Source organism: Nyctibius grandis, chromosome 5, assembly GCF_013368605.1.
Source record: "Nyctibius grandis isolate bNycGra1 chromosome 5, bNycGra1.pri, whole genome shotgun sequence".
Classification (NCBI taxonomy): domain Eukaryota; kingdom Metazoa; phylum Chordata; class Aves; order Nyctibiiformes; family Nyctibiidae; genus Nyctibius; species Nyctibius grandis.
In genome coordinates, this window is record NC_090662.1 from 57,599,693 (window position 1) to 57,625,133 (window position 25,441).

At 52.0% G+C, this 25,441-nt stretch overlaps 9 protein-coding genes across 9 annotated transcripts; 4 read left to right on the forward strand and 5 right to left on the reverse strand.

The window, feature by feature from the left end:
- Positions 1–568: 568 nt before the first annotated feature.
- On the reverse strand, positions 569–976 carry LOC137663877 (histone H2B 1/2/3/4/6). The gene has a single exon (XM_068401507.1). It carries the CDS (start codon positions 947–949, stop codon positions 569–571), a length of 381 nt encoding a protein of 126 aa, XP_068257608.1. The 5' UTR covers positions 950–976.
- Positions 977–14,381: 13,405 nt separating this feature from the next.
- Positions 14,382–15,044, forward strand: LOC137663885 (histone H1.11L-like). The gene has a single exon (XM_068401522.1). The coding sequence runs from the start codon at positions 14,382–14,384 to the stop codon at positions 15,042–15,044; it is 663 nt and encodes a 220-aa protein (XP_068257623.1).
- Positions 15,045–15,528: 484 nt separating this feature from the next.
- Positions 15,529–16,368, reverse strand: LOC137663628 (histone H2A-IV). The gene has a single exon (XM_068401064.1). It carries the CDS (start codon positions 16,231–16,233, stop codon positions 15,844–15,846), a length of 390 nt encoding a protein of 129 aa, XP_068257165.1. The 5' UTR covers positions 16,234–16,368; the 3' UTR covers positions 15,529–15,843.
- A 251-nt stretch (positions 16,369–16,619) lies between these two features.
- Positions 16,620–17,396, forward strand: LOC137663683 (histone H2B 1/2/3/4/6). Its single transcript, XM_068401147.1, has one exon. It carries the CDS (start codon positions 16,670–16,672, stop codon positions 17,048–17,050), a length of 381 nt encoding a protein of 126 aa, XP_068257248.1. The 5' UTR covers positions 16,620–16,669; the 3' UTR covers positions 17,051–17,396.
- A 1,180-nt stretch (positions 17,397–18,576) lies between these two features.
- Positions 18,577–19,051, forward strand: LOC137663993 (histone H3). Its single transcript, XM_068401711.1, has one exon. It carries the CDS (start codon positions 18,589–18,591, stop codon positions 18,997–18,999), a length of 411 nt encoding a protein of 136 aa, XP_068257812.1. The 5' UTR covers positions 18,577–18,588; the 3' UTR covers positions 19,000–19,051.
- Positions 19,052–19,270: 219 nt separating this feature from the next.
- On the reverse strand, positions 19,271–19,745 carry LOC137663994 (histone H3). Its single transcript, XM_068401712.1, has one exon. The coding sequence runs from the start codon at positions 19,731–19,733 to the stop codon at positions 19,323–19,325; it is 411 nt and encodes a 136-aa protein (XP_068257813.1). The 5' UTR covers positions 19,734–19,745; the 3' UTR covers positions 19,271–19,322.
- Positions 19,746–20,925: 1,180 nt separating this feature from the next.
- Positions 20,926–22,340, reverse strand: LOC137663448 (histone H2B 1/2/3/4/6). Its single transcript, XM_068400688.1, has one exon. The coding sequence runs from the start codon at positions 21,651–21,653 to the stop codon at positions 21,273–21,275; it is 381 nt and encodes a 126-aa protein (XP_068256789.1). The 5' UTR covers positions 21,654–22,340; the 3' UTR covers positions 20,926–21,272.
- On the forward strand, positions 21,944–22,490 carry LOC137663447 (histone H2A-IV). Its single transcript, XM_068400687.1, has one exon. It carries the CDS (start codon positions 21,981–21,983, stop codon positions 22,368–22,370), a length of 390 nt encoding a protein of 129 aa, XP_068256788.1. The 5' UTR covers positions 21,944–21,980; the 3' UTR covers positions 22,371–22,490.
- Positions 22,340–23,629, reverse strand: LOC137663446 (histone H1.10-like). Its single transcript, XM_068400686.1, has one exon. The coding sequence runs from the start codon at positions 23,627–23,629 to the stop codon at positions 22,958–22,960; it is 672 nt and encodes a 223-aa protein (XP_068256787.1). The 3' UTR covers positions 22,340–22,957.
- Between the last annotated feature and the right edge of the window lie 1,812 nt (positions 23,630–25,441).

Here is a 25,441-nt window from a genome sequence, read left to right on the forward strand (position 1 = left end):
AGAAAGGGAATTGGGAAAAGGAGGAAGACTCAGGGGTTAAAATTTAAACAGATCTAATAAAATAAGGAAACCAATATCAATGCTAATAGAAAACTCACAAAATTATACTTAGCCCACAGAGTGGTGGCAAGTCGCTCCAGGGAGAGCAACCGTTGAGGAGAAGGAGAAAGAGGGAGGGAAGAAGAGAGCAGAGCAAAGAGCATCTCCCATCCCCAGCAGATTTCCCATTTATAGTGAACCTGATGTTAACGTTATAGAATACACCTGTGGGCCAGCCTGGGTCAGCTGCCCTGGCTGTCGCTGCTAATGACCTTGATCACCATACCACAGCTGGCCACAAACTGAAAAAAAATGTAACAGAAACTTGATTCTATAAATTTTTATCCCCACGAAACCAGGACACTGGCGAAAAACTCGTCCCGAAGGACTATGTAAGCGAGACTTGGAAGACAGAGAAGTTAAATAACTGTCGGAAAACACCAGTGACAAAGCTCTTCAAATTAAAGAACTGATGGTTCTTAAAAGAGCCTTTGTGTCGAGGAGGTCTGGCACAGGGCGCAGAGGTAGCTTACTTGGAGCTGGTGTACTTGGTGACAGCCTTGGTGCCCTCGGAGACGGCGTGCTTGGCCAGCTCACCAGGCAGCAGCAGCCGCACGGCCGTCTGGATCTCCCGCGAGGTGATGGTGGAGCGCTTGTTGTAGTGCGCCAGGCGCGACGCCTCGCCCGCGATGCGCTCGAAGATGTCGTTGACAAAGGAGTTCATGATGCCCATGGCCTTGGACGAGATGCCCGTGTCGGGGTGCACCTGCTTCAGCACCTTGTACACGTAGATCGAGTAGCTCTCCTTGCGGCTCTTCTTGCGCTTCTTGTCTCCCTTCTTCTGTGTCTTGGTCACCGCCTTCTTAGAGCCCTTCTTGGGGGCGGGGGCGGACTTGGCAGGCTCAGGCATAGCAGCAAACGCGCATCTCTCACGCACCAACAAGCAGCGCTAACAAAGCCCTAGATAACGCCACCGCCCGCGGGAGCTCCTTTTATAGTGAGCTGCCAATTTCGGGCGAGGAAGCCCCACCTCCACTCACCCTGTGTCTCACTGAGGCTGGAGAAACCGGGGCGGGGGAATTGTCCGCCCCGGACGATGTGCGCTTCGGTGGGGCGCAGGATGATGTGTGTTGGGGGTGTGCGAAGCGACGCGTGTTGTCGTGGGGAGAAGAGCGATGTGGGCCCCCCCAAAACTCATTACCCTTGCGCTCCGACACAAACATTGCTCTGTGCTTCCCCGAAACTTATCGCTCTCAGGCCAACGACACACACATCGCCGTGCGCGACTGCGGACACACATATCGCTCCCCTCCTCCCCTACACACACATCGCCCTGCGCCGATGGACACACACAGCGCTTCGCTCCCCGAAGACGGGGGTGGGGGGAGTGTGCTATGAGCGACCCTCTGTGTGTGTCCTGGGGAGCAAAGGGATGTGTTTTTCGTGTGGCGCAGAAAGGTGCCAGTATCGCGGGGCGCGGAGTCATGTGTAGTCCGTCGGTGCAGAGCGATGAGAGTGTCTTCGGGGAGCGAAGCGCTGTGTGTGTGTCCGTCGGCGCAGGGCGATGTGTGTGTAGGGGAGGAGGGGAGCGATGTGTGTGTCCATCGTCGCTCACGGCGATGTGTGTGTCGTTGGTCTCAGAGCGACCCGTTTCTGGGAGGCATAGAGCAATGTTTGCGTCGGGGCGTAAGGGTAATGAGTTTTGGGGGGCCTAGAGCTGTGTGTTTCAGGGGGGACGAAGAGCGACCTGTGTTTCGAGAAGCGCAGAGCGATGGCTGTGTTGTACGCAGGGCAATGTGCGCGTCTCGGGGAGCGGACCCATTCGTGTGTCTTTGGGGCGCAGGACGATGTGTGTTGTGCGGGGCTCAGAGCGATGTACATATTGTTGTGGGGAGCGGAACGATGTGTTTGTCATCGCCGCACAGCCATATGGCGCGGTGCGTGTGTAGTGGGAGCGGATGGATGTGTTCTTCGTGGGGCGCAGGGCGATTGGTACGTCGTGAGGCGCGGAGCGATGTGTTTGTCAGCCGGAGCAGAGAGATGAGAACGTCTTCGGGGAGCGGAGAAATGAGTGTGTCCGTAGTCGCAGAGCAATGTGTGTGTAGGGGACGAGCGGAGCGACGTGTGTGTCATCGGGAGAACAGCGATGTGTGCCCCGTCGGGCACTGGCCGATGTTTTTATCAGTCGGAGCAGAGCGATGTGTGTGTTGTTGGGCTCGGGGGATAGTGTATGTTGGCGGGAGCAGAGCAATGTGTGTTTCGGAAGGTGGAGAGCGCTGTATGTGTGTCGATGCGTAAGGGTAATGCGGTTTCAGGATGCGCAGAGCGTTCGCTGTGTCGTACGCAGGGCGATGTGTGCGCCGTGGGGCGCGGAGCGATGGATGTGTCTTTGGGGCGCAGGACGATGTGTGTTGTGTGGGGCTCAGAGCGATGTGGTGTGTTGACATGGGGAGAAAAGCAATGTGTTTCTCGTCAGCGCAGAGCCATATGCGCGGTACGTGCGCCGTGGAGAACTGAGGAATGTGTGTTTTTTGGGCGCAGCACGATTTGTGCATCGTGGGGCGCGGAGTGATGTGTGTGTTAGTCGGCAGAGAGCGATGGGAGTGTCGGGGCGCAAGACTAATGTGGTTTTGGGTGGCGCGCAGCGATGTGTGTGTAGTTGGACCCAAGGAGTAGCGAGTGTTGGGGGGAGCAGAGCGATGTGTGTGTCGTTGAGGCACAGAGCGATGTGTCTTTCGGCAGGCGCAGAGGGACGGGACCACAGTACGCAGGACGATTTGTGCGCCGTGGGGCGCGGAGCGATGTGTAGTCGGCCGCAGCAGAGCGATGGGAGTGACTTCGGGGACTGAAGTGATGTGTATGTCCGTCGGGGAGCGGAGCGATACCTGTATAGGGGAGGAGCAGCGCGATGTGGTTGTCATCGGGAAAAGAGTGATGTGTGCGCCGTCGGGCGCTGAGCAATGTGTTTGTGAGTCGGTAGCAGAGCGATGTGTGTGTTGTTGGGCTCAGGGCATGGAGTATGTTGGGAGGAGCAGAGCGGTGTGTGTTTCGGGAGGTGTAGAGCGCTGTGTGTGCCGGGACGTAAGGGTAATGTGGTTTGGGGGGCGCAGAGCGATGTGGTTTGGGGGGGATGCAGGACGATGATTGCTTCGTGAGAAGCAGAGCGATGGCTGTCTCGTACGCAGAGGAATGGGTGGGTCGAGAGGCGCTGAGCGATGCGTGGTGTCCGTCGATGCAGAGCGATGTGTTTCGGGAAGCGGGGAGGGGGGCGACGACGACGCAGGGCGATGTGTATTTCGGGAGGCGCAGAGAGATGGGACTATCGTACGCAGAGCGATGTGTTTCGCCAGCCGGAGCAGAGCGATAGGAGTGTCTTCGGGGAGCGAAGCGATGTGTGTGTAGGAGAGGAGCGGAGCGATGTGTGTGTCATCGGGTCATCGGGAGAAGAGCGATGTGTGCGCCGTTGGGCACTGTGCGCTGCGTTTGTCAGTCGGAGCAGAGCGATGTGCGTTTCCTTCGATGCGGAGCGATGCGTGTGTAGGGGAGAGGGGTGCGAGCGGTGCGCCGTCGGGCGCAGAGCGATGTGTGTTTCGGAAGGCGCAGAGAGATGGGATTGTCGTGCGCAGGGCGACGTCTGCACCGTCGGCGAGGAGCGGTGTCTGTGTCGGGCGCTGCACGGTGATGTTTGATTGGGGAGCGAAAATCTAATGTGTGTTTCGGGTGCACTGTCTTTTTCGGGAGCACAGTGCGATGTGTGTTTCGGTGAGACTCAGTGCGATGTGTGTGTCGGAGACCCTCTGTGTGTTTGCATATAATTTTATGTTAAACATATTATGGAACATCAAGGAAGTAAAGGATTGTTTCCAGAACAAATCAGTCTACTGGAACACAGCAGTGGGCTGTTGACAGAAGCGGTCTCTAAGGTGACTGTAACAATTGCTGGGACCCCCGAGCACTGAGAAGGGGACATTAGGCTTTCCTTCTCCTGCTGCTTGACGACGTGGGAGTGTGTGTGTTGTGCGCTTCACGCAGATCATCTTTTACCAGTTTCATTTCGAGTTTCCTCGGTCGAGTTTGCGCAAGCCGCGACAGCGCAGCGCCGGGACTACCTGCCTGCTCCTGGATTTCCGTGTCCCTATTTGCCAAGCACGGCGCTGCCCGCTCTGCCCGAGGCTCACTCGGCGGCAGGACCCAGCCCCGCTCGGCCTCGGTAAAACGAGATGGTCGCGAAGGTGCCCGTTGCGATCAGGAGTTCGGCGGCTGCGCCCAGCGTAAAGCCGCGGTTCCTTCCTCTCTGGCCCCGGCACCGCTTCCCCCTGCGCTCCGCTCCCGGTCGCGCTCCCGACTTTCTCCCGGCCAGGCCTTGCGACTGAGATATTAATTACACACACATTCCTGCAACAAATTTGTATTTACCTCATTTGGCTCTTCCTTTATGGAAACATTCATGTTAGGGGTTTAACAGCCTCTGTTTCTTGCATCTCTGCCGGAAGTCCTTGAAGGGAGCTGTCACATTCATGGCCCCCGAATTAACCCTTACCAGGCTCCGGCGGTAAGTGCGGAAACAGAGGGGTTGCACGCACTCCCAGCAGTGTCCCGGAGCTGCTCCTCTCCCCAGCCGCTGCACCCCGCCTCGCCCTCCCTGTCAAGAAGGGACAGGCGTGGGGCCGGCAGCAATCCTGCCCTGCTTCGCCTCTCTGTATTGAGGCTCTGCCTTGGGAAAAGTGTTGAGGGAAAAGTGATTGATCGTACGTGAAATTTTTCTAAGTGTGGGAACTGCTGAAGTAAAATCCGTGGTTTATCCCGTATGGAAGTGTTGGACTCCTCCCCAGACCCCCCCGTCACCTCCTGGTGCCCAGACCTGTGGCAGAGCTCACTCATACGGGAAATAGCCACAAATGGAGAAATCGGAGAGGAGAGCCTGCGGCGGTCAGGCTCAGGGCTGAGACACAGCAGGGCACTGGCAGCCTGCTTACACAGCACCGCCCCCCCGGCCCCCCTCTTCTCCATTTTTCCACGCTGATTTCTCCACGGTTTCCTCGAGCTTTATGCCGGCACGCTCCATCGCCTCTCCACGGCGGCTGCAACTGCGGCTCCGAGCCCCACGCACACATATACGGCCGTGGGAGGGATCTGCGGCCGGGCCGGGTCGGGGAGGGGGCAGGCTCCGGCAAAGCCCACAGAGAAGGGGCGGCACGGGGTCCTGAGTGTCCCCTCGCTCCTTGTGGCACCTGGGAGTCTGCATAGGCAGCGCTGGGAGCAGCCCGGCACCGTGGCTTTGAGCAGTCCAACCTCTCCTCCCAGCCTACACAAGGGGCAGATTATCCGGGAAGAGCCCCCCCCCCCGCCCCCCGCTTCCGTCAGCAGCACGTACTCATGTGCACAGATTTAGCAGGGAAGCCTCCCTTCGCCTAATTAAGAGCGACACATTAGTTATCGCTAATTGATTTTCTGTGTTATCCTTAGCTGTCCAAGAACAGCTTCATACAGTCCCTTCAGAGTGGAATAGTTAACCACAACAGTGAGAATATCTTGGCATGAGGTGAGGATAAAGTTACTCTTCTCTGTGGTGGGATCAAGTGCCTTCTCTTCTCAAAACTATGGCAACCATTACCGGTATAAAGCGATATTTTACCAAACAACACTTTCTCTTGCATACGATCTGTGCTCTTCGAAAGTCGCATGCTTCCACGATTTTTTTTTTTTCTTGAGATGACGATAAATTAAAATCCTCTTCTCGTTGAATATTTGCAGACACGTGTCATCTCTGCCATTTATCCCCTGCCAAAGTCTTCTCCCTAACAGACAATGATGTGTATTACATATTGTCTGGGAGAGAAAGTAATGGAAAGAGATGGTGAGAAACAGCTGGAATCAGCATCAGAAGGCACGGTAAAAAAAAAAAAAAAATCCCAGGCAATATAAATCAGTTTTCTTTGGGAGCTGCTTATCAAACTTCGCTCGGCAGCCACAAGGTCAATGAAACAAAAAACATACGAGTCACAAAGGTTTGTTTGATGTCTTTCTAGGCACGAACTAAATTGTATGGAGAGCTGAAAACAACTAAGCTGACCTCATTGCTCAGGGTGGATATACCAACCTGGTGTCAAAGGAAATCGGAACGAATCTAAGACAAAGAAAAAAATTTGCACATCTGAAGACAGGGGTTTTAGCACCCTTCTGTTCTTGCAAAGCACTGTCTTTCCTGCAGGAACATCCCACAGAGATATTCGGTCAGCCTGTCTCCTAACTCTTTGTGTGCTATCAGATCTTACGGAAGAACTGATTCCCTGAACACAGACTGACATTTGGAAGGGGAGTTCTGAGCGCCAGTTCCACACGATGGAAAAACAGACCCTGAGCCGGCGATGCAGACAAAAATGCTTTATTCTTCACATTAACTGTGTACAGGCAGATTTCATTACGGTTCTACTTGTACCTCTGCATCCAATCGGACTCTGTTACTATAAGGAAAACACGCTGCTTTTTGCTAGAACCTTCTTTCTCCCTTCCCCTTTGCCAGACTTGACAGTGACTTGTTTGAGGATTTCTCAAGATCTTGCCCTCCACCAATTGGTTTTAACCTCTTGGCTTTGGGGTTGCATCTAGGCTCAGGCTTTACCTTATATGCATTGCCTGTTCATCTCTGACTCCTCTGGCTGCACTTTCCTGGCTTGACCTCATCCCAGCCTCTTCCCTGGGGACTTGCCCAGTGATCCAGAGCTGTGGCTGTCCCCGATCACTGCCACCATCCCTGCCTCACACTCCATGTGCCGGTGCTGCGGGGCTGTGTCCTTACTGGTGACAGCATGGCCCTGCCTGCCCCACTGTGCCCCTTGTCTCCCAGCTCACCTGCCCTTGCGGGGCAGCCCGCTCCTGCTGCTCCCCCCCAAACTTTGTTGAACTTGTTTGTCCACCTAAGAATGTATTTACTGAAGTTAAATTAGACTTAATATATAATCACCTCTACTTTCAAATAGCCATCATTTGCACATCTGTCCTCATTTAGTGTGTTAGTGATGGCAGCACAGAGAGGAGAATTGAAGTAAAAATTCAACCACTTCCAAACAGTTCCTGAGACAGCAGCCTTCACTGTTGATCCTGCACAGATCACTTTTTCTAGCTTGACATGCCAACACCTTCTTAAATATCTGATGCTGGGATATCAGGGCAGGCTCCCCTTGATTTGCATAAAGATGACCTATTGCTGACTTGGAGTCACACAGTTCAACATTGCATCTGTTTCTATGAATATTGGCTGCATAGTATCGTAGTTGTCAATAATAGTGGCCATCAGCCTATTCTGTCTTTCCTTCCTCTTTCTTTCTCCTGTCCTTCTTCCTATCCACCTCATCCATCTGAAGGTGCCTCCTGTTCATTATTCCCCTTGTTCCCAGGAAGTTGCTACATACCAGCACTCTCCCATCCCCACTTATCCTAGGGAAGGACAATTTCTTCCTTACGGCATGCAAGCAATGCCTGTCATTACTGAATATGTAGCATCCACCTCTTCCCTGCCTCCTCAAATGTCCTGATTCCTGATTTGTGGTGTTAAATTGTGGTTTTGAGCTGTAGCAACTCAGCCAAGGAAGGTGCTGAACATCACTATGGTTGGCCTAGATAGACAGGAGAAGCTTTTGGTGGGTATTCTTGAGCACCAGAAAAGAGAGACTATTTCTTTGTCCAACAGAACAGAGAATAGTTACCACCCTCACTATCTTGCTTCAGTTGTCTGTGTGCAGCCAGGCAATAAAGAGATGGCCAAGGGAGAGAGCTAGTGGAGAGGTGACATAGTGATGCAAATACGTGTTAACCTGAGGAGAGAAAGACATCCCAGGGAACCTGTGAATGAAAGCTGAGTTGCATTGACCACCTGCCTCAAGTACCTGTATGCCCAAGTGACAGTTGGCAGCAGCCTGTAGGGAAGTGGATGCTGGTGGTAGTGCCACACTTTCCTCTGCAGTGGTCCTACTGGCAGGTGGGGCAGCCTGGGTACTCATGAGCCAGGTTAAGAAAAGGAATCATCAAAAATTAGAGGTGTCATAGGTATAGCCTGCTGATTTTGCTGACACGAGCACCCATTTTGTGAATACTAGGCTGCACGCAGAGCAACCTTGGCAGGAAAGCTTGCACAATAACCTACAAGGCCCGTATCACTTCTTTTTTGAGGAGGGGAAAGGAGGAAACAGCAGTTAGGGACTGTAGCAAACAAAGTGGCTCCCAGGAGCAAAAAGCCCACTATGACTTCCCAGGTGTCACCTGCAAGGAGAGGAGCACCAGTTCCTTCTGAAATGCATAGGTCTTCCCAACCTCAAAATGTATGGGAAGGAGTCATGGATACCAGATTTACAGTGTCTCAGCTTTCTTCTCAGTGCTCACCTGCAGTGCTCTGCTGCTCATCTACCACAGCCTACAAGGAGGAAGGGTAGCTCAGATGTCTTCCTCATCCTGACGTACTGCAGCCGATTGCACTCTTTCCATCTTTGTAGTACTGCTTTCAACCATCGACCACAGGTCTTCTGAGCCACGGCACCAGGCAGCTAGGAAGTGTCCCAGCCACTCAGTCTCTGCCTATGCTGCCTGAGGTTGTAGGAGACTGTACAGGACAATTCAATTCTGCAACAAGGTGTACGGTTCCATGTTTGTCACTTCTTATTTCACCCTGACAAAAACCAGACCCACACTGCTGCAGGGGCCAGGCAGAAGTCAAAACTGATATTTTTTTCTTACAATCTTGAGATGCAAATGAAAACACGGCCATGTGGCACAGCACCTTCACTGAGGCTGTTTGTGGAGCGGACAGGCTAGGAAAGAGAGTGCCGCCTCCTTCCCCAGAGTAACCCACAGTGCAAAGGAGCTGCTCTTCCCTAATGAACAGGGCATGCAACAGCAGTCCACACATGCTTCACCGGGAGATCCCAGATGACATGCACAAAGTGTGCAGCAGCAAAGGAAATGTCATGTTCATAGAATCACAGAATCATAGAACCGTTTTAGTTGGAAAGGACCTTTAAGATTGAGTCCAACCATTAATCTAACACTGCCAAGTCCACCACTAAACCATGTCCCTAAGTACCACATCTACTCGTCTTTTAAATACCTCCAGGGATGGTGACTCCACCACTTCCCCAGGAAATGCTTTATTTCAAATGTTCATGTTCCCCCAAATAGATCATTTGCCTGAACGATTAGAAATAGTCAAAATAGTGATACCTTGAGTTTACATTCTACACATCCTTCCGGTCTCCAGCTTGTGCACACGTTTTCCAGACACATCATATTTTATGTACCCTGTGACCCTCCCAGTTTGTTAAAGGAATGGGTTAAGCAGAAAGGAAGAGTGGTGACTGGCTACTTTCTCTCTACCTGAATTCACATTCCCTACTGGCAAAATTACTCTTTTTATTAAACCATTAATAAACACATATACATTAATCCAGTACAGTAACATTTTCATACATATTATATTTATATCACATTGAAACATTCAATAATAAACAAGAAACTTTATATTTGACTTACTGATTGCTTGATTGATTGATCTGAACTGATTCTTGGAATTATCCCTTAACTGAGCTTGGAAGTTATCAAAAACTATGTGGTCTGGAATGATCAAGGAGCTATTTCTCTCTTGCTTTGAACAAAAATAAAACTTAAAAAACCTTAATATTTTTGCAAGGAAATATTTTTAAGAAAAATGAAGAAAGTTGTATCTATGGATCTCCTTGTAATAACTGAATTTTCTCCCTAATGCTTACCATACCTCTGGTTGTGGATTTCTTATTTTAAGAGATTACTGATCTATCTGAGGATTTTAAATCTATATGAATACAAAAACCTTCTATCATGGGGAAGAGTCCTTTGCTGGAGATTGAACAGTATGCGGTCATAACCCCTTCCCTATTGAGACATGAAGTTTTCTTACTCATGTAACAACGTGTTATGATTTAGAACATCATGATAAATCAGTTTTTAAATAAAATCCATTATCCATGGACAAAAGATATCTACCAAATCATCCAAAGTCTGCAATTACATCAAGGGCAGATTTGAATTGCCTTGAATGACTCTGGACTTCACTTATTTTTTATGTATCTGAAGCACCCATAAGTCAGAATGAATTTAACTGGATCACGTATATGAAGTATGAATGCTCAGCAGCACAGGCATCAGGAAGGGCTACTTGCTTGACAAAATATTGAAGATGCTGTGCAGCCTTAGGCAGCCCAAGGTGAAAAACATATTCATGGGGCTTTGCAGCTATAGGCTTAATGCATGACCTTGATCACTCTGTTTGAAATATGCATACATATGCTGCAGCGCTGCCTTCTCAGCTGAATATGTGAGATGGATGCCTTCATATATCCTCCAACGCAAGCAGTAAAAGTCCGGTACGGTCATAGTTCACTTGATGGGATGAATCACAAGACTAGAATGCTGCGATTGATGACTATAAACAGTTCATAAGAGACAGGCAAGGAGGGAGAGGCAGGGCGGGGACGGGGGGGGAGAAGTTTTCCTCTATGTAAAAAAATGAATTGATTGCACAAAGCTGTCTTTGAAAAACAGTGATGAACCGTTAAAGAGCTTATGGCTAAAAATTAGAGGCCAAGACAACAAAGGAAACCTAATAGTTGATACTTACTACAGGCTGCCTGATCAAGGGGAGGATGTTGATGAAACTTTCTTGCTTCAACTACAAGAAGCATCATGCTCGCAGGCTCTGATCCTGCTAGGGGACTTCAATCAATCTGACATCTGCTGGAAAAGTGGCACAGCAAGCTGTAAGTGGTCCAGGAGGCTCCTGGAGTGTGTTGAGAATAATTTTTCAATCCAGGTGAAAGACAGACCAACCAAAGGAGAAGCACTACTGGACCTGTTGCTCACCAACACAATTAAACGAATTGGAGAGGCCAAGATTGGTGGCAGCCTGAGCTGCAGCCTGGGTCCAGGCCTATCATGAACTTGAGGGATATGGACCAGGCAAAAAGTAAAGTCAAGACCTTGAATTTTAGTAGAGTAGACTTTCAGATGTTTAAGAAACTAGTGGATGGGACCCCTGGGAAACTGCCCTTGAGCATAAAGGAGCAGAACAGAGCTGGCACCTATTTAAGGACGTTTTTCTTAGAGAACAATTGCTCTTGATTCCCACTTGTAAGAAATCAGGCAAGGAAGGCAGGAGACCAGCACAGCTGACTAAGGACACTCTGGTTGAACTGAAGTGCAAGAAGGAAATGCATTGGTAGTGGAAGCAGGGACACACATGCTGGGAAGAATATAGGGATGCTGTCTAGGTGTGTAGGGATGGGATCAGGAAAGCTAAGGCACATCTGGAGCTGAATTTGAGTTTGCAAGGGAAGTGAAGAATAATAAGAAGGGCTTCTGCAGGTATTTTGATCAGAAAAGGAAGAGTAAAGAAAATGCACCCACCCAATAAATAGGACAGAAGAACTAGTGACAACCAACATGGAGAAGGCTGAGGTACTCAACAATTTTTTTTGCCTCAGTTTTCACTGGCAATCTGACTTTCCACATCTTTCAAGTCCTTGAACCTCAAGGCAGGGACTGGGGGGGAACAAAGTCCCTCCCATTGTAGGAGAAAATCAGGTTTGAGACCATCTGAGGAACCTGAACATACACAAGTAGAGAAGGATGCGGGGAGACTCCCTTTTGTGGAGTTTCAATGTATAAAGGGGGCTTATGGGAAAGATGGAAATTTTTCACCAGGTCCTGTAGTGACAGGACAAGAGGCAACAGTCTAACTGAAAGAGGGTAGATTTAGATTGCACATATGGAAGACATTTTTTACAATGAGGGTGGTGAGACACTGGAACAGGTTTCCCAGAGAAGCTGTGGATGGTCCATCATTGGAAGTGTTCAAGGTCAGGTTGGATGGGGCTTTGAGCAACCTCATCTAGTGAAAGATGTCGCTTCCCATGTCAGGGGGGTTGGACTAGATGATCTTTAAGATCCTTTCCAACCCAAACCATTCTATGATTCTGTAGTCACTCAGGCTCAAAAGAAGGACCTTCATGAATGCATTTATCCAACACCAGAGTAGGAGAAAAATGAGTCCTCGTATTTCTACCTGAAGTTCTGAAATATTTCTGTCACATCCAAATATTGCAGTCCACTGTGAGCACTACCTCCGACCTTTCCAAAAATCTGTTTTACTTTAATAAATGTTCTGTTTGCTTGGCTATTATTTTCAAGGAAAAATAGGAGGCAGAAGTAATTCTGTCATTTATTGAATACATCATTTTACAAAGCTTCATATCAGAAAAAAAAAGGTTAAGACAATATTTGAAATAAGTAATGATTTTTTTAAAAATAAGATTGCCCATTCATTTCAAGGAACTAAAGAGCACTTGCAAAATTATTTCTTCCTTCGTTTCCTCCACCTGATAACATTTGCAAGATCTCTTTGCATTTCCTCCCCTGCTGAACCTAAAACTAACTGTCTATGATTGTAAAAAAAAAAATTATAAAGTCCAGACATGTGGTCAAAATATTGGAGCACCAGAAAAGGAGCTTTTAGGAGAGCATATAGAGTGCTGCAGGACTGTGCTGCTATATCAGGTGTTTGGAAGAAGGGTAGAGGCCTAGCCTAAACCTGGGAAAATGCATTAGCAGAGGATCAAAAGAATTTAGAGGTAAAGCTACCTCTGACTCTGATAGGAGTGAATAGGAGGGAGTAAGATACAGAATCTGAAGGAAATACATATGCTACGAAACTAATCCTGAGAAATTTCTCCTCAATGGTATGTGTCCTTCCCAACAGATTCACTTCTGTGACAATGTAGTTCACAACCCACAATCCACAGTGGGGTCAGCAGGTAAAACCACCATGAAATATAGCATCAGTACAGACATTGGCTCCAAGTCCACATGATATTCTGTTTTTATACTCTCACATATGATGTTATTGTTTGTCTTCTCTAGACAATAGCCCCTCTGAAATGCTACCACATCTCTTGTCAGTTTCTCACACTTTAGGTGCACCTTAGTCATGGTAAACCAGCACCACTGACAAGCTCTTAAACCTGACCCCCTTATTGCTAAATCTCCACAGGACGGTAGTGTTTGATGTTATTTTGATTACATTATTGAAAGAAAAAAATTAAAGCAGCCAAATGACTGCATTTTCCATCATATAAAACAATCACCAGGGTCTCCTATTCTTTCCCACATTGTACTACATATTTTTGAACACGACACTCCTCTATCCAAGTCATGCCAAGAAAAAATCACTTTATCTATGTGCAGTTTATTCCACATCACAAATCTCATGGGTTGGAAAAAAATATGCCCTAGTTTATCTCGGCAGTTCTGAGGATATAATTGTTTGATTAAGACACTTGATTTATATAATTTTATTAAAGAAATGCCGGCAGCCTTACCTCCCTTTTTTGTAAAGACGACATGCACACAGTATTTTGATTTTTTTTGCACAACTGCTGATTCTGGCTGACAAAATGCCTGAAGTACAGTGTGAAAGTAAGCACAAAAATAAATTCTATCTTAAGATAAGAACATACAAATTAACGTGTTTACCTATTGTGCTTAATCAAAAGAAGTTTTTTGGAGAAAAAAATGGGAACATAGCTCATCAACATATTAACATAACGATGCAGAAAACTGAGGGGAATTTGAGATGTTGAAGGTACATGCTGATTTAAGAGAGCTGTTTTTCACATTGTTTCCGTTGAAAACCATCTTTCTTTTACTTTTTATTAGCTCCGAGCAGTGCTAAATAGGGCACTATGTTCAAAGGTTTCATTGTTTTTAAGAGATGAAGCCGTGTTATGGGAAACAACTCATAACCCAGGTACAGGGCCGAGTGGCTACTTTGTGTTACTTGCTTCTATTCAAAGCAAATTTTCGCTAAGAAAATGTCTCGAGATTACCTCCATTTTGCACTATCTTGATGAAAAACCGTCTCAGGAACATAGATCCGCTGTCACTGTGACAGTACTGTCAGAAGCAAAGTTTTAATTCAAACGGAAAAATAAAAATCTCACCGTTCGGCTTTACGTGCAATCCCCAAGCTCAGGGATTATTGGCTTGCCTGAGACTCATTTTAACTCTCAGGTAAAAGAAACGCCGAAAGACAAAAATATCTTCTGTCCTCAGCAACACGGCTAAGAAATAGGGTGCCACGGTCACGTTTTTTTTACGGAAAACACACTTTTTTGAGAAAGAAGAAACACAAGCCGCGCGGCAGCGCGCGGCGGGGCGGGGCGGGCGCGGCAACCCACCAATCAGCTCCCGCAGCGCTGCTATAAATAGGGGCGCCGCCGATCTTGCTGTAGGCGCTGCGCTTTTGTCTGCGGAGCGTCGTCATGTCGGAGACCGCTCCCGCACCCGTTGCGGAGGTGGTGTCCGCTGCTGCTGCGGCCGCCGCCGCCAAGAATACGAAGAAGGTGGCGGGCGGCTCCAAAGCCCGCAAGCCCGCGGGTGCCAGCATCACCGAGTTGATTACTAAGGCCGTGTCCGCCTCCAAGGAGCGCAAGGGGCTCTCGCTCGCCGCGCTCAAGAAGGCGCTGGCCGCCGGCGGCTACGATGTGGAGAAGAATAACAGTCGTATCAAGTTGGGTTTGAAAAACCTCGTCAGCAAGGGCGCCCTGGTGCAGACCAAGGGCACCGGCGCCTCCGGCTCTTTCCATCTTAGTAAGAAACCTGGAGAAATGAAGGAAAAAGCCCCCAAGAAGCCGGCGGTCAAGGCCAAGCCCAAGAAGCCGGCGGCCAAGAAGTCCACCAGCGCCGCCAAGAAGCCTAAGAAAGTGGTGACAGCAAAGAAGAGCCTCAAGAAAGCCAAGAAACCGGCAGCCAAGAAAGCGGTGAAGAGTCCTAAGACGGCGACTAAGGCTGCCAAGCCCAAGAAGGCGGCTGCAGCAGCGAAGAGCCCGGCCAAGGCGAAGGCGGTGAAGCCCAAAGCAGCCAAGCCAAAGGCAGCCAAGCCGAAAGCGGCCAAAGCGAAGAAGGCAGTGCCCAAAAAGAAGTAAACCCCCGTAAAGAAAATTTTTGCTCCGCATTTAAACCCAACGGCTCTTTTAAGAGCCACCCAAGCTGTCTCAAAAAGGGCTGAAGTCAGGGAAATATTTTCCTTTTTTTTTTTTTTTTTTTTTTTTTTTTACGAAATCGTGGGTAAATAGTGGAATTGTTTGTAGTCTGCTGGAGTCTGCCCCCTCCAGGCACTCAAAGCGTGTGCTGTGAGTGGGAGCAGCTTTACTGTGTTACGAGCAGCCCCTGATGCTTCTCTAATCATTATTTTTTACAGTACTCAGTAGGTGATTCACTGTTTTGCAGTTTAAGTACCTAAGGACTTGAAAGTCATTTCTCTGTTCTTCAGCGGTGTTTTGTAGCCAGTACTTAACGCTTTCGTTTCTGCATCCCTGTGTGCAACTATGTGAGAAGGGCAGGGATGGTTTTTGCTTGCTACCACGTTGTTCACCTCGGTGGTTACAGTAAAAAACAATGGGACAGGGAAAGATTTATTTTGCACTGGTAAGTATAACTGCAAGATCCAAACCATGAAACGCTTTAGCTTATGAAACTTTTTATTTAACAAAATTAATCTCATCTGCATAAAGACTACACAGTTTAAAAAATATTCTAGCAACTCTTCTGAACAATATAATTTAAGAAAAAAATTTGTTCAGTAAAAAAGAAAATACTATTAGTATTTTCTAAGGGCTTCTAAACAAATTTAAAGCAATTTAGCTCTTCAGTGATCTAGTGGGTGGCTCTGAAAAGAGCCTTTGGGTTTCTGCGGGAAAAGACTTCCCGTGAGTTCTTCAGCGTTCACTTGGCTTTAGCCTTGTGGCTGTCGGTCTTCTTGGGCAGCAGCACGGCCTGGATGTTGGGCAGAACCCCGCCCTGCGCGATGGTCACCTTGCCCAGCAGCTTGTTGAGCTCCTCGTCGTTGCGGATGGCCAGCTGCAGGTGGCGCGGGATGATGCGCGTCTTCTTGTTGTCGCGGGCCGCGTTGCCGGCCAGCTCCAGGATCTCGGCCGTCAGGTACTCCAGCACGGCCGCCAGGTACACCGGGGCGCCGGCGCCCACCCGCTCCGCGTAGTTGCCCTTGCGCAGCAGCCGGTGCACGCGGCCCACGGGGAACTGCAGCCCGGCCCGCGACGAGCGCGACTTGGCCTTAGCCCGCGCTTTCCCGCCCTGCTTCCCACGGCCGGACATCCCTGCGACTCAGCCAAAACACAATCCCCGCACCCCAGCTAAAATTTAGAGCCGCCCTTACTTGTACCAGCCAGCCCGCTTATATTCAGTTCGGGCGGAGCGGCGTCGCCTTCTCTGATTGGCTGCAAAGGGGGAGTTGTTTTGGCAGCCAATGGAAACACGAATCGAGAGGTGTCCAATAGCAAAGCTCAGCGCCGCGTCGCTATTGGCTGGAAGTTCTAATTCAGGTCGTCACTCCGCGCTGAGCTTTGCTATTGGACACCTCTCGATTCGTGTTTCGTGACGACCTGAATTAGAACTTCCAGCCAATAGCGACGCGGCGCTGCCGAGCTCCTCATTTGCGTAGCGCCGCTATAAAAGGGGCTCCCGCAGGCGATGGCGTTACTTGTGCTTTATTAGCGCTCGTTGTTGTTGGGTGAGGCGCGCATTTGGTGTGATGCCTGAGCCAGCCAAGTCTGCTCCGGCGCCCAAGAAGGGGTCTAAGAAGGCAGTGACCAAGACACAGAAGAAAGGAGACAAGAAGCGCAAGAAGAGCCGCAAGGAGAGCTACTCGATCTACGTGTACAAGGTGCTGAAGCAGGTGCACCCCGACACGGGCATCTCGTCCAAGGCCATGGGCATCATGAACTCCTTCGTCAACGACATCTTCGAGCGCATCGCGGGCGAGGCGTCGCGCCTGGCGCACTACAACAAGCGCTCCACCATCACCTCGCGGGAGATCCAGACGGCCGTGCGGCTGCTGCTGCCTGGTGAGCTGGCCAAGCACGCCGTCTCCGAGGGCACCAAGGCTGTCACCAAGTACACCAGCTCCAAGTAAGCTGCCTCTGCGCCCTGTGCCAGATTTCCTCGACCCAAAGGCTCTTTTAAGAGCCACCCACCTTTTCAGTAAAAGAGCTGACACTGGTGAGATTTTCTTACGTGTCCCAGGTTCCTCTCGGGAGAGGAACAAACAATAATAGTGCAAGAGCACTGTTACCTGTAAGGAACCTGGAATGTACATGTTCGCGGTAAACGTGTGTTCTGTATCTGCCTCAGTGGAGCAGAGAACCCTCACGCTTTCCTCAGAATGGCCCGGGAGTCCGCTTATTTTCGTGTCCGGTTTGGGAGAGGTTTAACAGTAAACGAACGATGTAGGTGTTCTCTTTAAATGCACAAAGTAATTGTCGTCTGGATAGGTGATGCTTCCCCTTTTTCCCCGTGAGGGACTCTAGCGGAATGGAGATACATAGAAAGCACAGACGGTTCAAGATCGCCGTGTGGGGTTTTTTTCAGCGGAAAAACTCCAGGCTGGAACCACCCCCTACCGTTAGCGTTCTCGCGGGTGACCAAGGGAAGCATCCGGAGCGCTTCACGGCGTTCTCACCTCGAACCGCGCAGCCCCGCCTGTGGCTCCGAGCACAGTCTATCGCCTCAGCGTTCTTGTCGGGCTCTCGCCCGCTTCTCCTTCCACCGCCCTGTTCTCCCGCGCCCCGTAAACCGTGCAGCCGAGCAGCCCGCGGGAGCGGGGGGCGGGCGGGAGGACCCGGCAGCCGCGCAGCTGCCGGGCTCGGTCCGACCTGAGTGAGGACTTCACGGAGCGCCTCAGGAGGCGGGACCCGGCCCGGCGCGGCGCACCTCCCTGGAGGGCGGCGATTGGTCGCGGTGGCGCTGGAGCTCGGAGCCCGTCGTCGCTTCCCCAAGGCGATACCCTCCGCAGAGAGCCGGGCCTTGAACCGGGACGGGGGAGCAGCTGGGACACGTTCGCCTTACACGAAACGACGGCTGCTACCTGCGCCTAAAGCCTTCCTGCCGCGGCCCCGAACCGAACGCCGTCACTGAGAGAAAACAGCGAGCACTCGGGGGAGGAGGCTGCCGTGTGAAGGAGCCGTTGCCAGCAGTCCGGATGTCAGGGGTGGGGTGTGGGTGAGGGGGAGCGGGTTGGGAAGCGGACGAGTCCGGGGTGTAGGCGGTGGGACCTGCTACAGCGCTTATCTACGGTGGTTCCTGACACCTCCCCCCCACCCAAACCGCTCTTCTTGGGGACGGTCCACGCATTTCTCCTTAGAGATAGAGCCGGCGCTAAAGCGCTCTGAGAACCCGAAAAGAGCAAGCGGCCCAGCAGGGGCGGGCCGTGGAGGGAGGGGGAAGAGCGGGCCGGTTCGGCGGCCCTGGAGACCGAGGGGGTGGGAGCGGGGCGGAGCGCGGCGGGGGAAGGACGGGTTTCCCACCGGCGAGGCGCGGGTTTTTCAAATACTCGCGTTAGCCAATGGCAGCCGGCCTCGCGCGGACGGCCAATCGGCAGGGAGCTTCGGCTATAAATACCGCCGCCGCAGCTTGGTTGCTGTCGTTTGAGAGCGTAGAAGCGCGTGTGGAGTGATGGCGCGTACGAAACAGACAGCGCGCAAGTCGACCGGCGGGAAGGCGCCTCGCAAGCAGCTGGCCACCAAGGCGGCCCGCAAGAGCGCGCCGGCCACGGGCGGCGTGAAGAAGCCGCACCGTTACCGGCCCGGCACGGTGGCGCTGCGCGAGATCCGGCGCTACCAGAAGTCGACGGAGCTGCTGATCCGCAAGCTGCCCTTCCAGCGCCTGGTGCGCGAGATCGCGCAGGACTTCAAGACCGATTTGCGCTTCCAGAGCTCGGCCGTGATGGCGCTGCAGGAGGCGAGCGAGGCGTACCTGGTGGGGCTCTTCGAGGACACCAACCTGTGCGCCATCCACGCCAAGCGCGTCACCATTATGCCCAAGGACATCCAGCTGGCGCGCCGCATCCGCGGCGAGCGCGCCTGAGCCTCCTGCCGCAGCCCCTCCCCGCTTCCGGCAGACACCGAGGTATCTCGTATAGACCCAAAGGCTCTTTTAAGAGCCACTACATTTACCATAAAAGAGCTGTTAATGCTTTCTATGTAATTTTAAGAAACGGTGAATTTTCCCTTTAAGTCTATTCCCCAATTTTAACAAAGGCATTACAGAGTAGAAGATGAAACATTCTCTCTCATTTCGAAGTATTACAGCTCTTTTATGGTAAATGTAGTGGCTCTTAAAAGAGCCTTTGGGTCTATACGAGATACCTCGGTGTCTGCCGGAAGCGGGGAGGGGCTGCGGCAGGAGGCTCAGGCGCGCTCGCCGCGGATGCGGCGCGCCAGCTGGATGTCCTTGGGCATAATGGTGACGCGCTTGGCGTGGATGGCGCACAGGTTGGTGTCCTCGAAGAGCCCCACCAGGTACGCCTCGCTCGCCTCCTGCAGCGCCATCACGGCCGAGCTCTGGAAGCGCAAATCGGTCTTGAAGTCCTGCGCGATCTCGCGCACCAGGCGCTGGAAGGGCAGCTTGCGGATCAGCAGCTCCGTCGACTTCTGGTAGCGCCGGATCTCGCGCAGCGCCACCGTGCCGGGCCGGTAACGGTGCGGCTTCTTCACGCCGCCCGTGGCCGGCGCGCTCTTGCGGGCCGCCTTGGTGGCCAGCTGCTTGCGAGGCGCCTTCCCGCCGGTCGACTTGCGCGCTGTCTGTTTCGTACGCGCCATCACTCCACACGCGCTTCTACGCTCTCAAACGACAGCAACCAAGCTGCGGCGGCGGTATTTATAGCCGAAGCTCCCTGCCGATTGGCCGTCCGCGCGAGGCCGGCTGCCATTGGCTAACGCGAGTATTTGAAAAAACCCGCGCCTCGCCGGTGGGAAACCCGTCCTTCCCCCGCCGCGCTCCGCCCCGCTCCCACCCCCTCGGTCTCCAGGGCCGCCGAACCGGCCCGCTCTTCCCCCTCCCTCCACGGCCCGCCCCTGCTGGGCCGCTTGCTCTTTTCGGGTTCTCAGAGCGCTTTAGCGCCGGCTCTATCTCTAAGGAGAAATGCGTGGACCGTCCCCAAGAAGAGCGGTTTGGGTGGGGGGGAGGTGTCAGGAACCACCGTAGATAAGCGCTGTAGCAGGTCCCACCGCCTACACCCCGGACTCGTCCGCTTCCCAACCCGCTCCCCCTCACCCACACCCCACCCCTGACATCCGGACTGCTGGCAACGGCTCCTTCACACGGCAGCCTCCTCCCCCGAGTGCTCGCTGTTTTCTCTCAGTGACGGCGTTCGGTTCGGGGCCGCGGCAGGAAGGCTTTAGGCGCAGGTAGCAGCCGTCGTTTCGTGTAAGGCGAACGTGTCCCAGCTGCTCCCCCGTCCCGGTTCAAGGCCCGGCTCTCTGCGGAGGGTATCGCCTTGGGGAAGCGACGACGGGCTCCGAGCTCCAGCGCCACCGCGACCAATCGCCGCCCTCCAGGGAGGTGCGCCGCGCCGGGCCGGGTCCCGCCTCCTGAGGCGCTCCGTGAAGTCCTCACTCAGGTCGGACCGAGCCCGGCAGCTGCGCGGCTGCCGGGTCCTCCCGCCCGCCCCCCGCTCCCGCGGGCTGCTCGGCTGCACGGTTTACGGGGCGCGGGAGAACAGGGCGGTGGAAGGAGAAGCGGGCGAGAGCCCGACAAGAACGCTGAGGCGATAGACTGTGCTCGGAGCCACAGGCGGGGCTGCGCGGTTCGAGGTGAGAACGCCGTGAAGCGCTCCGGATGCTTCCCTTGGTCACCCGCGAGAACGCTAACGGTAGGGGGTGGTTCCAGCCTGGAGTTTTTCCGCTGAAAAAAACCCCACACGGCGATCTTGAACCGTCTGTGCTTTCTATGTATCTCCATTCCGCTAGAGTCCCTCACGGGGAAAAAGGGGAAGCATCACCTATCCAGACGACAATTACTTTGTGCATTTAAAGAGAACACCTACATCGTTCGTTTACTGTTAAACCTCTCCCAAACCGGACACGAAAATAAGCGGACTCCCGGGCCATTCTGAGGAAAGCGTGAGGGTTCTCTGCTCCACTGAGGCAGATACAGAACACACGTTTACCGCGAACATGTACATTCCAGGTTCCTTACAGGTAACAGTGCTCTTGCACTATTATTGTTTGTTCCTCTCCCGAGAGGAACCTGGGACACGTAAGAAAATCTCACCAGTGTCAGCTCTTTTACTGAAAAGGTGGGTGACTCTTAAAAGAGCCTTTGGGTCGAGGAAATCTGGCACAGGGCGCAGAGGCAGCTTACTTGGAGCTGGTGTACTTGGTGACAGCCTTGGTGCCCTCGGAGACGGCGTGCTTGGCCAGCTCACCAGGCAGCAGCAGCCGCACGGCCGTCTGGATCTCCCGCGAGGTGATGGTGGAGCGCTTGTTGTAGTGCGCCAGGCGCGACGCCTCGCCCGCGATGCGCTCGAAGATGTCGTTGACGAAGGAGTTCATGATGCCCATGGCCTTGGACGAGATGCCCGTGTCGGGGTGCACCTGCTTCAGCACCTTGTACACGTAGATCGAGTAGCTCTCCTTGCGGCTCTTCTTGCGCTTCTTGTCTCCTTTCTTCTGTGTCTTGGTTACTGCCTTCTTAGACCCCTTCTTGGGCGCCGGAGCAGACTTGGCCGGTTCAGGCATTATAACAAACTTTAGACAACACCACTGCTAATTTCTGTTGATAGACAAAGACTCAGCGTGATCGCTCTCTTTTTATAGCAGTCGTATGCAAATTACGGTTTCCTCTAGCAGTCGTTTTTATTGGCTGAGTGAGATTTTTTACAGTCATAGTCCGTAGTTCATGGCCATTGGTTAGAATTCGATCCGCGTTTCCATTGGCTCTTTTCGCAATGTCACCTTCTCAGCCTATCGCAACCAGCTCCTTTCGCTGAGAAGGGATATAAGGGGGAGTTGCCGAACTGTTTTTGTATTTTTACAGGTTCTAAGTTTGAGTGTTGTGTGGTCGCTATGTCCGGCCGTGGGAAGCAGGGCGGGAAGGCGCGGGCCAAGGCCAAGTCGCGCTCGTCGCGGGCCGGGCTGCAGTTCCCCGTGGGCCGCGTGCACCGGCTGCTGCGCAAGGGCAACTACGCGGAGCGGGTGGGCGCCGGCGCCCCGGTGTACCTGGCGGCCGTGCTGGAGTACCTGACGGCCGAGATCCTGGAGCTGGCCGGCAACGCGGCCCGCGACAACAAGAAGACGCGCATCATCCCGCGCCACCTGCAGCTGGCCATCCGCAACGACGAGGAGCTCAACAAGCTGCTGGGCAAGGTGACCATCGCGCAGGGCGGGGTTCTGCCCAACATCCAGGCCGTGCTGCTGCCCAAGAAGACCGACAGCCACAAGGCTAAAGCCAAGTGAACGCTGAAGAACTCACGGGAAGTCTTTTCCCGCAGAAACCCAAAGGCTCTTTTCAGAGCCACCAACAGACTCAAAAAAAGAGCTTGAACTTCATTAAATAAAAGTAGTAGAAACCCGCGATGCCTTTTGAAACGCTCGGCGGAGACTTGGCCGTGAAACACCCGCACTAGTTGCCGGACGCAGCTCTGTGTACCGCCCCCGCTCCGACCCCACGGTGCTTCCTTGCCCCGGTCCGGGGGCGGGGTTCCCCGGAAGGAGCTCAGCCCCTTCGAAGCCGCAGCCAATCCCGGCGCCGTGCGGGCTTTCCAAAGCCACCGGTGCGCCGCTTCTCTGTCCCCGGTCGGCAGAGGGGAGGTTTAGAAGCAGCCCTGAAATTTGCTGCTCCAACCCTCCTGTGCCTGTCTCCGTACTGGAACAAAGCCCTTCCGCCAGCCCACTGCCATTTCCCTGAAAACCTCCCCCCCATCGTCTCCGTCCCCCAACCAGGTGACGGCCACAGCGTTTCAGCCCTTTTTGAGAAAACGCGGGTGGCTCTTAAAAGAGCCGTTGAGTTTAAGTGCGAAGCAAGAGTTTTCTTCCACGGGTATTTACTTTTTCTTGGGCGCCGCCTTCCTCGCCTTGGCTGTTTTGGCCTTGGCCGCCTTCAGCTTTGCTGCCTTGGGCTTCACCGCCTTCGCCTTGGCCGGGCTTTTCGCTGCTGCCGCCGCCTTCTTGGGCTTTCCAGCCTTAGTCGCCTTCCTGGGGCTCTTGGCCGCTTTCTTGATCGCTGCAGCCGCCGGCTTCTTGGCTTTCTTAGGGCTCTTCTTTGCTGTCACCGCTTTCTTGGGCTTCTTGGCGGCTACAGCAGCCTTCTTGACTGCCGGCTTCTTGGGTTTGGCCGCGGCTGCCCGCTTCTTGGGGACTTTTTCCTTCACTTCTCCAGGTTTCTTACTAAGACGAAAAGACCCAGACGCACCAATACCCTTGGTCTGCACCAGGGTGCCCTTGCCGACGAGATTTTTGAGCCCCAGCTTGATGCGGCTGTTGTTCTTCTCCACATCGTAGCCACCAGCGGCCAGCGCCTTCTTAAGCGCGGCGAGGGAGAGCCCCTTGCGCTCCCTGGAGGCGGACACGGCCTTGGTGATCAGCTCGGTAACGCTGGGGCCCGCGGGCTTGCGGGCTTTGGGGCCGCCCGCCGCCTTCTTCGCCTTTTTGGCGGCGGCTTTCGCGGCGGGGCCCGTAGCAGCGTCGGGCGCTGCAGCTGGAGCGGTCTCAGACATGCCGAACACGCAGGGAGCTCTGGGGGGTGGTGGCGGAGGCGCCCCTATTTATAGCAGCGCCGCGCGCGCTGATTGGTGCCGCCCGCCCGCTCCGCCCCGCCGCCGTCCGGCGGTCCGCGCTCCGGATTGTGTTTCTTCGGGGGTAATAAATTGTGTTTTTTCTACTTTATGTGTCACGAATTGCCCCATTTCTACATCTGGGAGGCGGTGGAGGTGCCTATTTTCGCCTGTCGGTGTCTTGTCGCGAAAAGAGTGGCGTTTGGATAGAGAGGGAACAATAAATCCCGAGTCCTGGAACCGAACGGACCTTGAGAGAGCGAAAGTTTTGTTTTTCTTTGTAAATTAGGAATTCTCCTTTAAAGTTACCGTAGGACAGGAAACTCAGCGTTACTCTTCAGAGGGTCTTTTTCACATTAGAGAAGAAAGTGAACAGTTAGAATCTCATTCTTTATAATAAAATGGTTTCAAAGACAGTGAGGTAGCACAAACTCCCACAAGCCGTGCCTGCGCTTCTCTTACCGAGGTTTATACCTCTGGCTACTGCGAAATACTCAGGGATTTCCCCCCTCCCCCGTACTTCCAAAGCTAAAGTTTCCGGAGGCTATGTGTGAAATAATAGAGAGAATATACTTTATTCACCTCAGAATCGGCTACTTTCTTCTCAACTCTTTGCTGTTGTTAACAGAGCAAAAGGCTCTCTAATGTTAATGGAATAAATCGAGACACAAAGACCAAAGATGAAAAGGTTTGTGTCACATCACCGAGATTCATGTAAGTCTTTGGCATACAGAAACAGACCACACTCTAACTAAAGTACACGGTGCTATTTCTGTAAAATCTGTTGGTCTGATTCAGTAACATGGAAATAAAATTGGCAGAGATCGAGTCTGCAAGAGATGTGAAAGCACCATTTTATTCATATTTTGATGCCAAGCTAGGAAGAAAAATCACAATTTTTTTCTCACTGCTCTTTTGCCAGGTTACAGATCAAGTCACAGCAGCTTCTGTACATAAAATCTTTGTCTGCAGCACAAAGTGATGCAAAGCTGTTTATCCACAATGTGGTGACTAATCTATTAGCATGCGCACCTCCTTAACAGCTAAAACTTTGTATGTATTTTTGTGTCTCTGGCAGGAGTTCCTAATTCATTTACCTTGAAGTTTAATGGCCACCAGCCAGTTTAGCACCATCACAATGATGCATTTGTACCTGGTGTACACAAACTGCACTTGCACAGTTTATGTAAGATGCTGACCAGATGGTCAACTTCACTATTTCAATGAAATGCAAGAGTGGAAAAATATCACCTCGCTCCTCTCTCTCATTCCACTACAGGGAAGGCAAATGAACCTCTTGAAGATTTTGGGTGACCCTTCATCTTCAATTAATTCACAAAGTCCTATTTTTTTAAAACTTCCTATAGGCTGTTTGACCTTTTTTGTACATTCATGGTAAAAAGGACTTCAGGAAAATAAATGTATTTTTCTCTCCCACTTATGTTTTCTTTCTAACTCTTCCTCATCATTGAGGTCCCCTAGCTGAGGAGTTATCCCTGAGACAGGGAGGGCAAATGAGATGGCAAATTCAGCAAATCTGGATCTGGGCTTTCAAAGCCATGTTGGAAGCAGAATGGCTTATAGAGCAATGTTCACTGAGAATTTTACACAGGCAAGAGAACTTGACTGTCACACAATTACTTCATGTAGTAATAGGGGGCATAAAGAATTGATAGTGAAATTATTGATGTATCCTAAAGTTTCCTAAAATCAGGTGGATGACTGTATGTCTGCTCCATCCCATCTAGGTCTGGT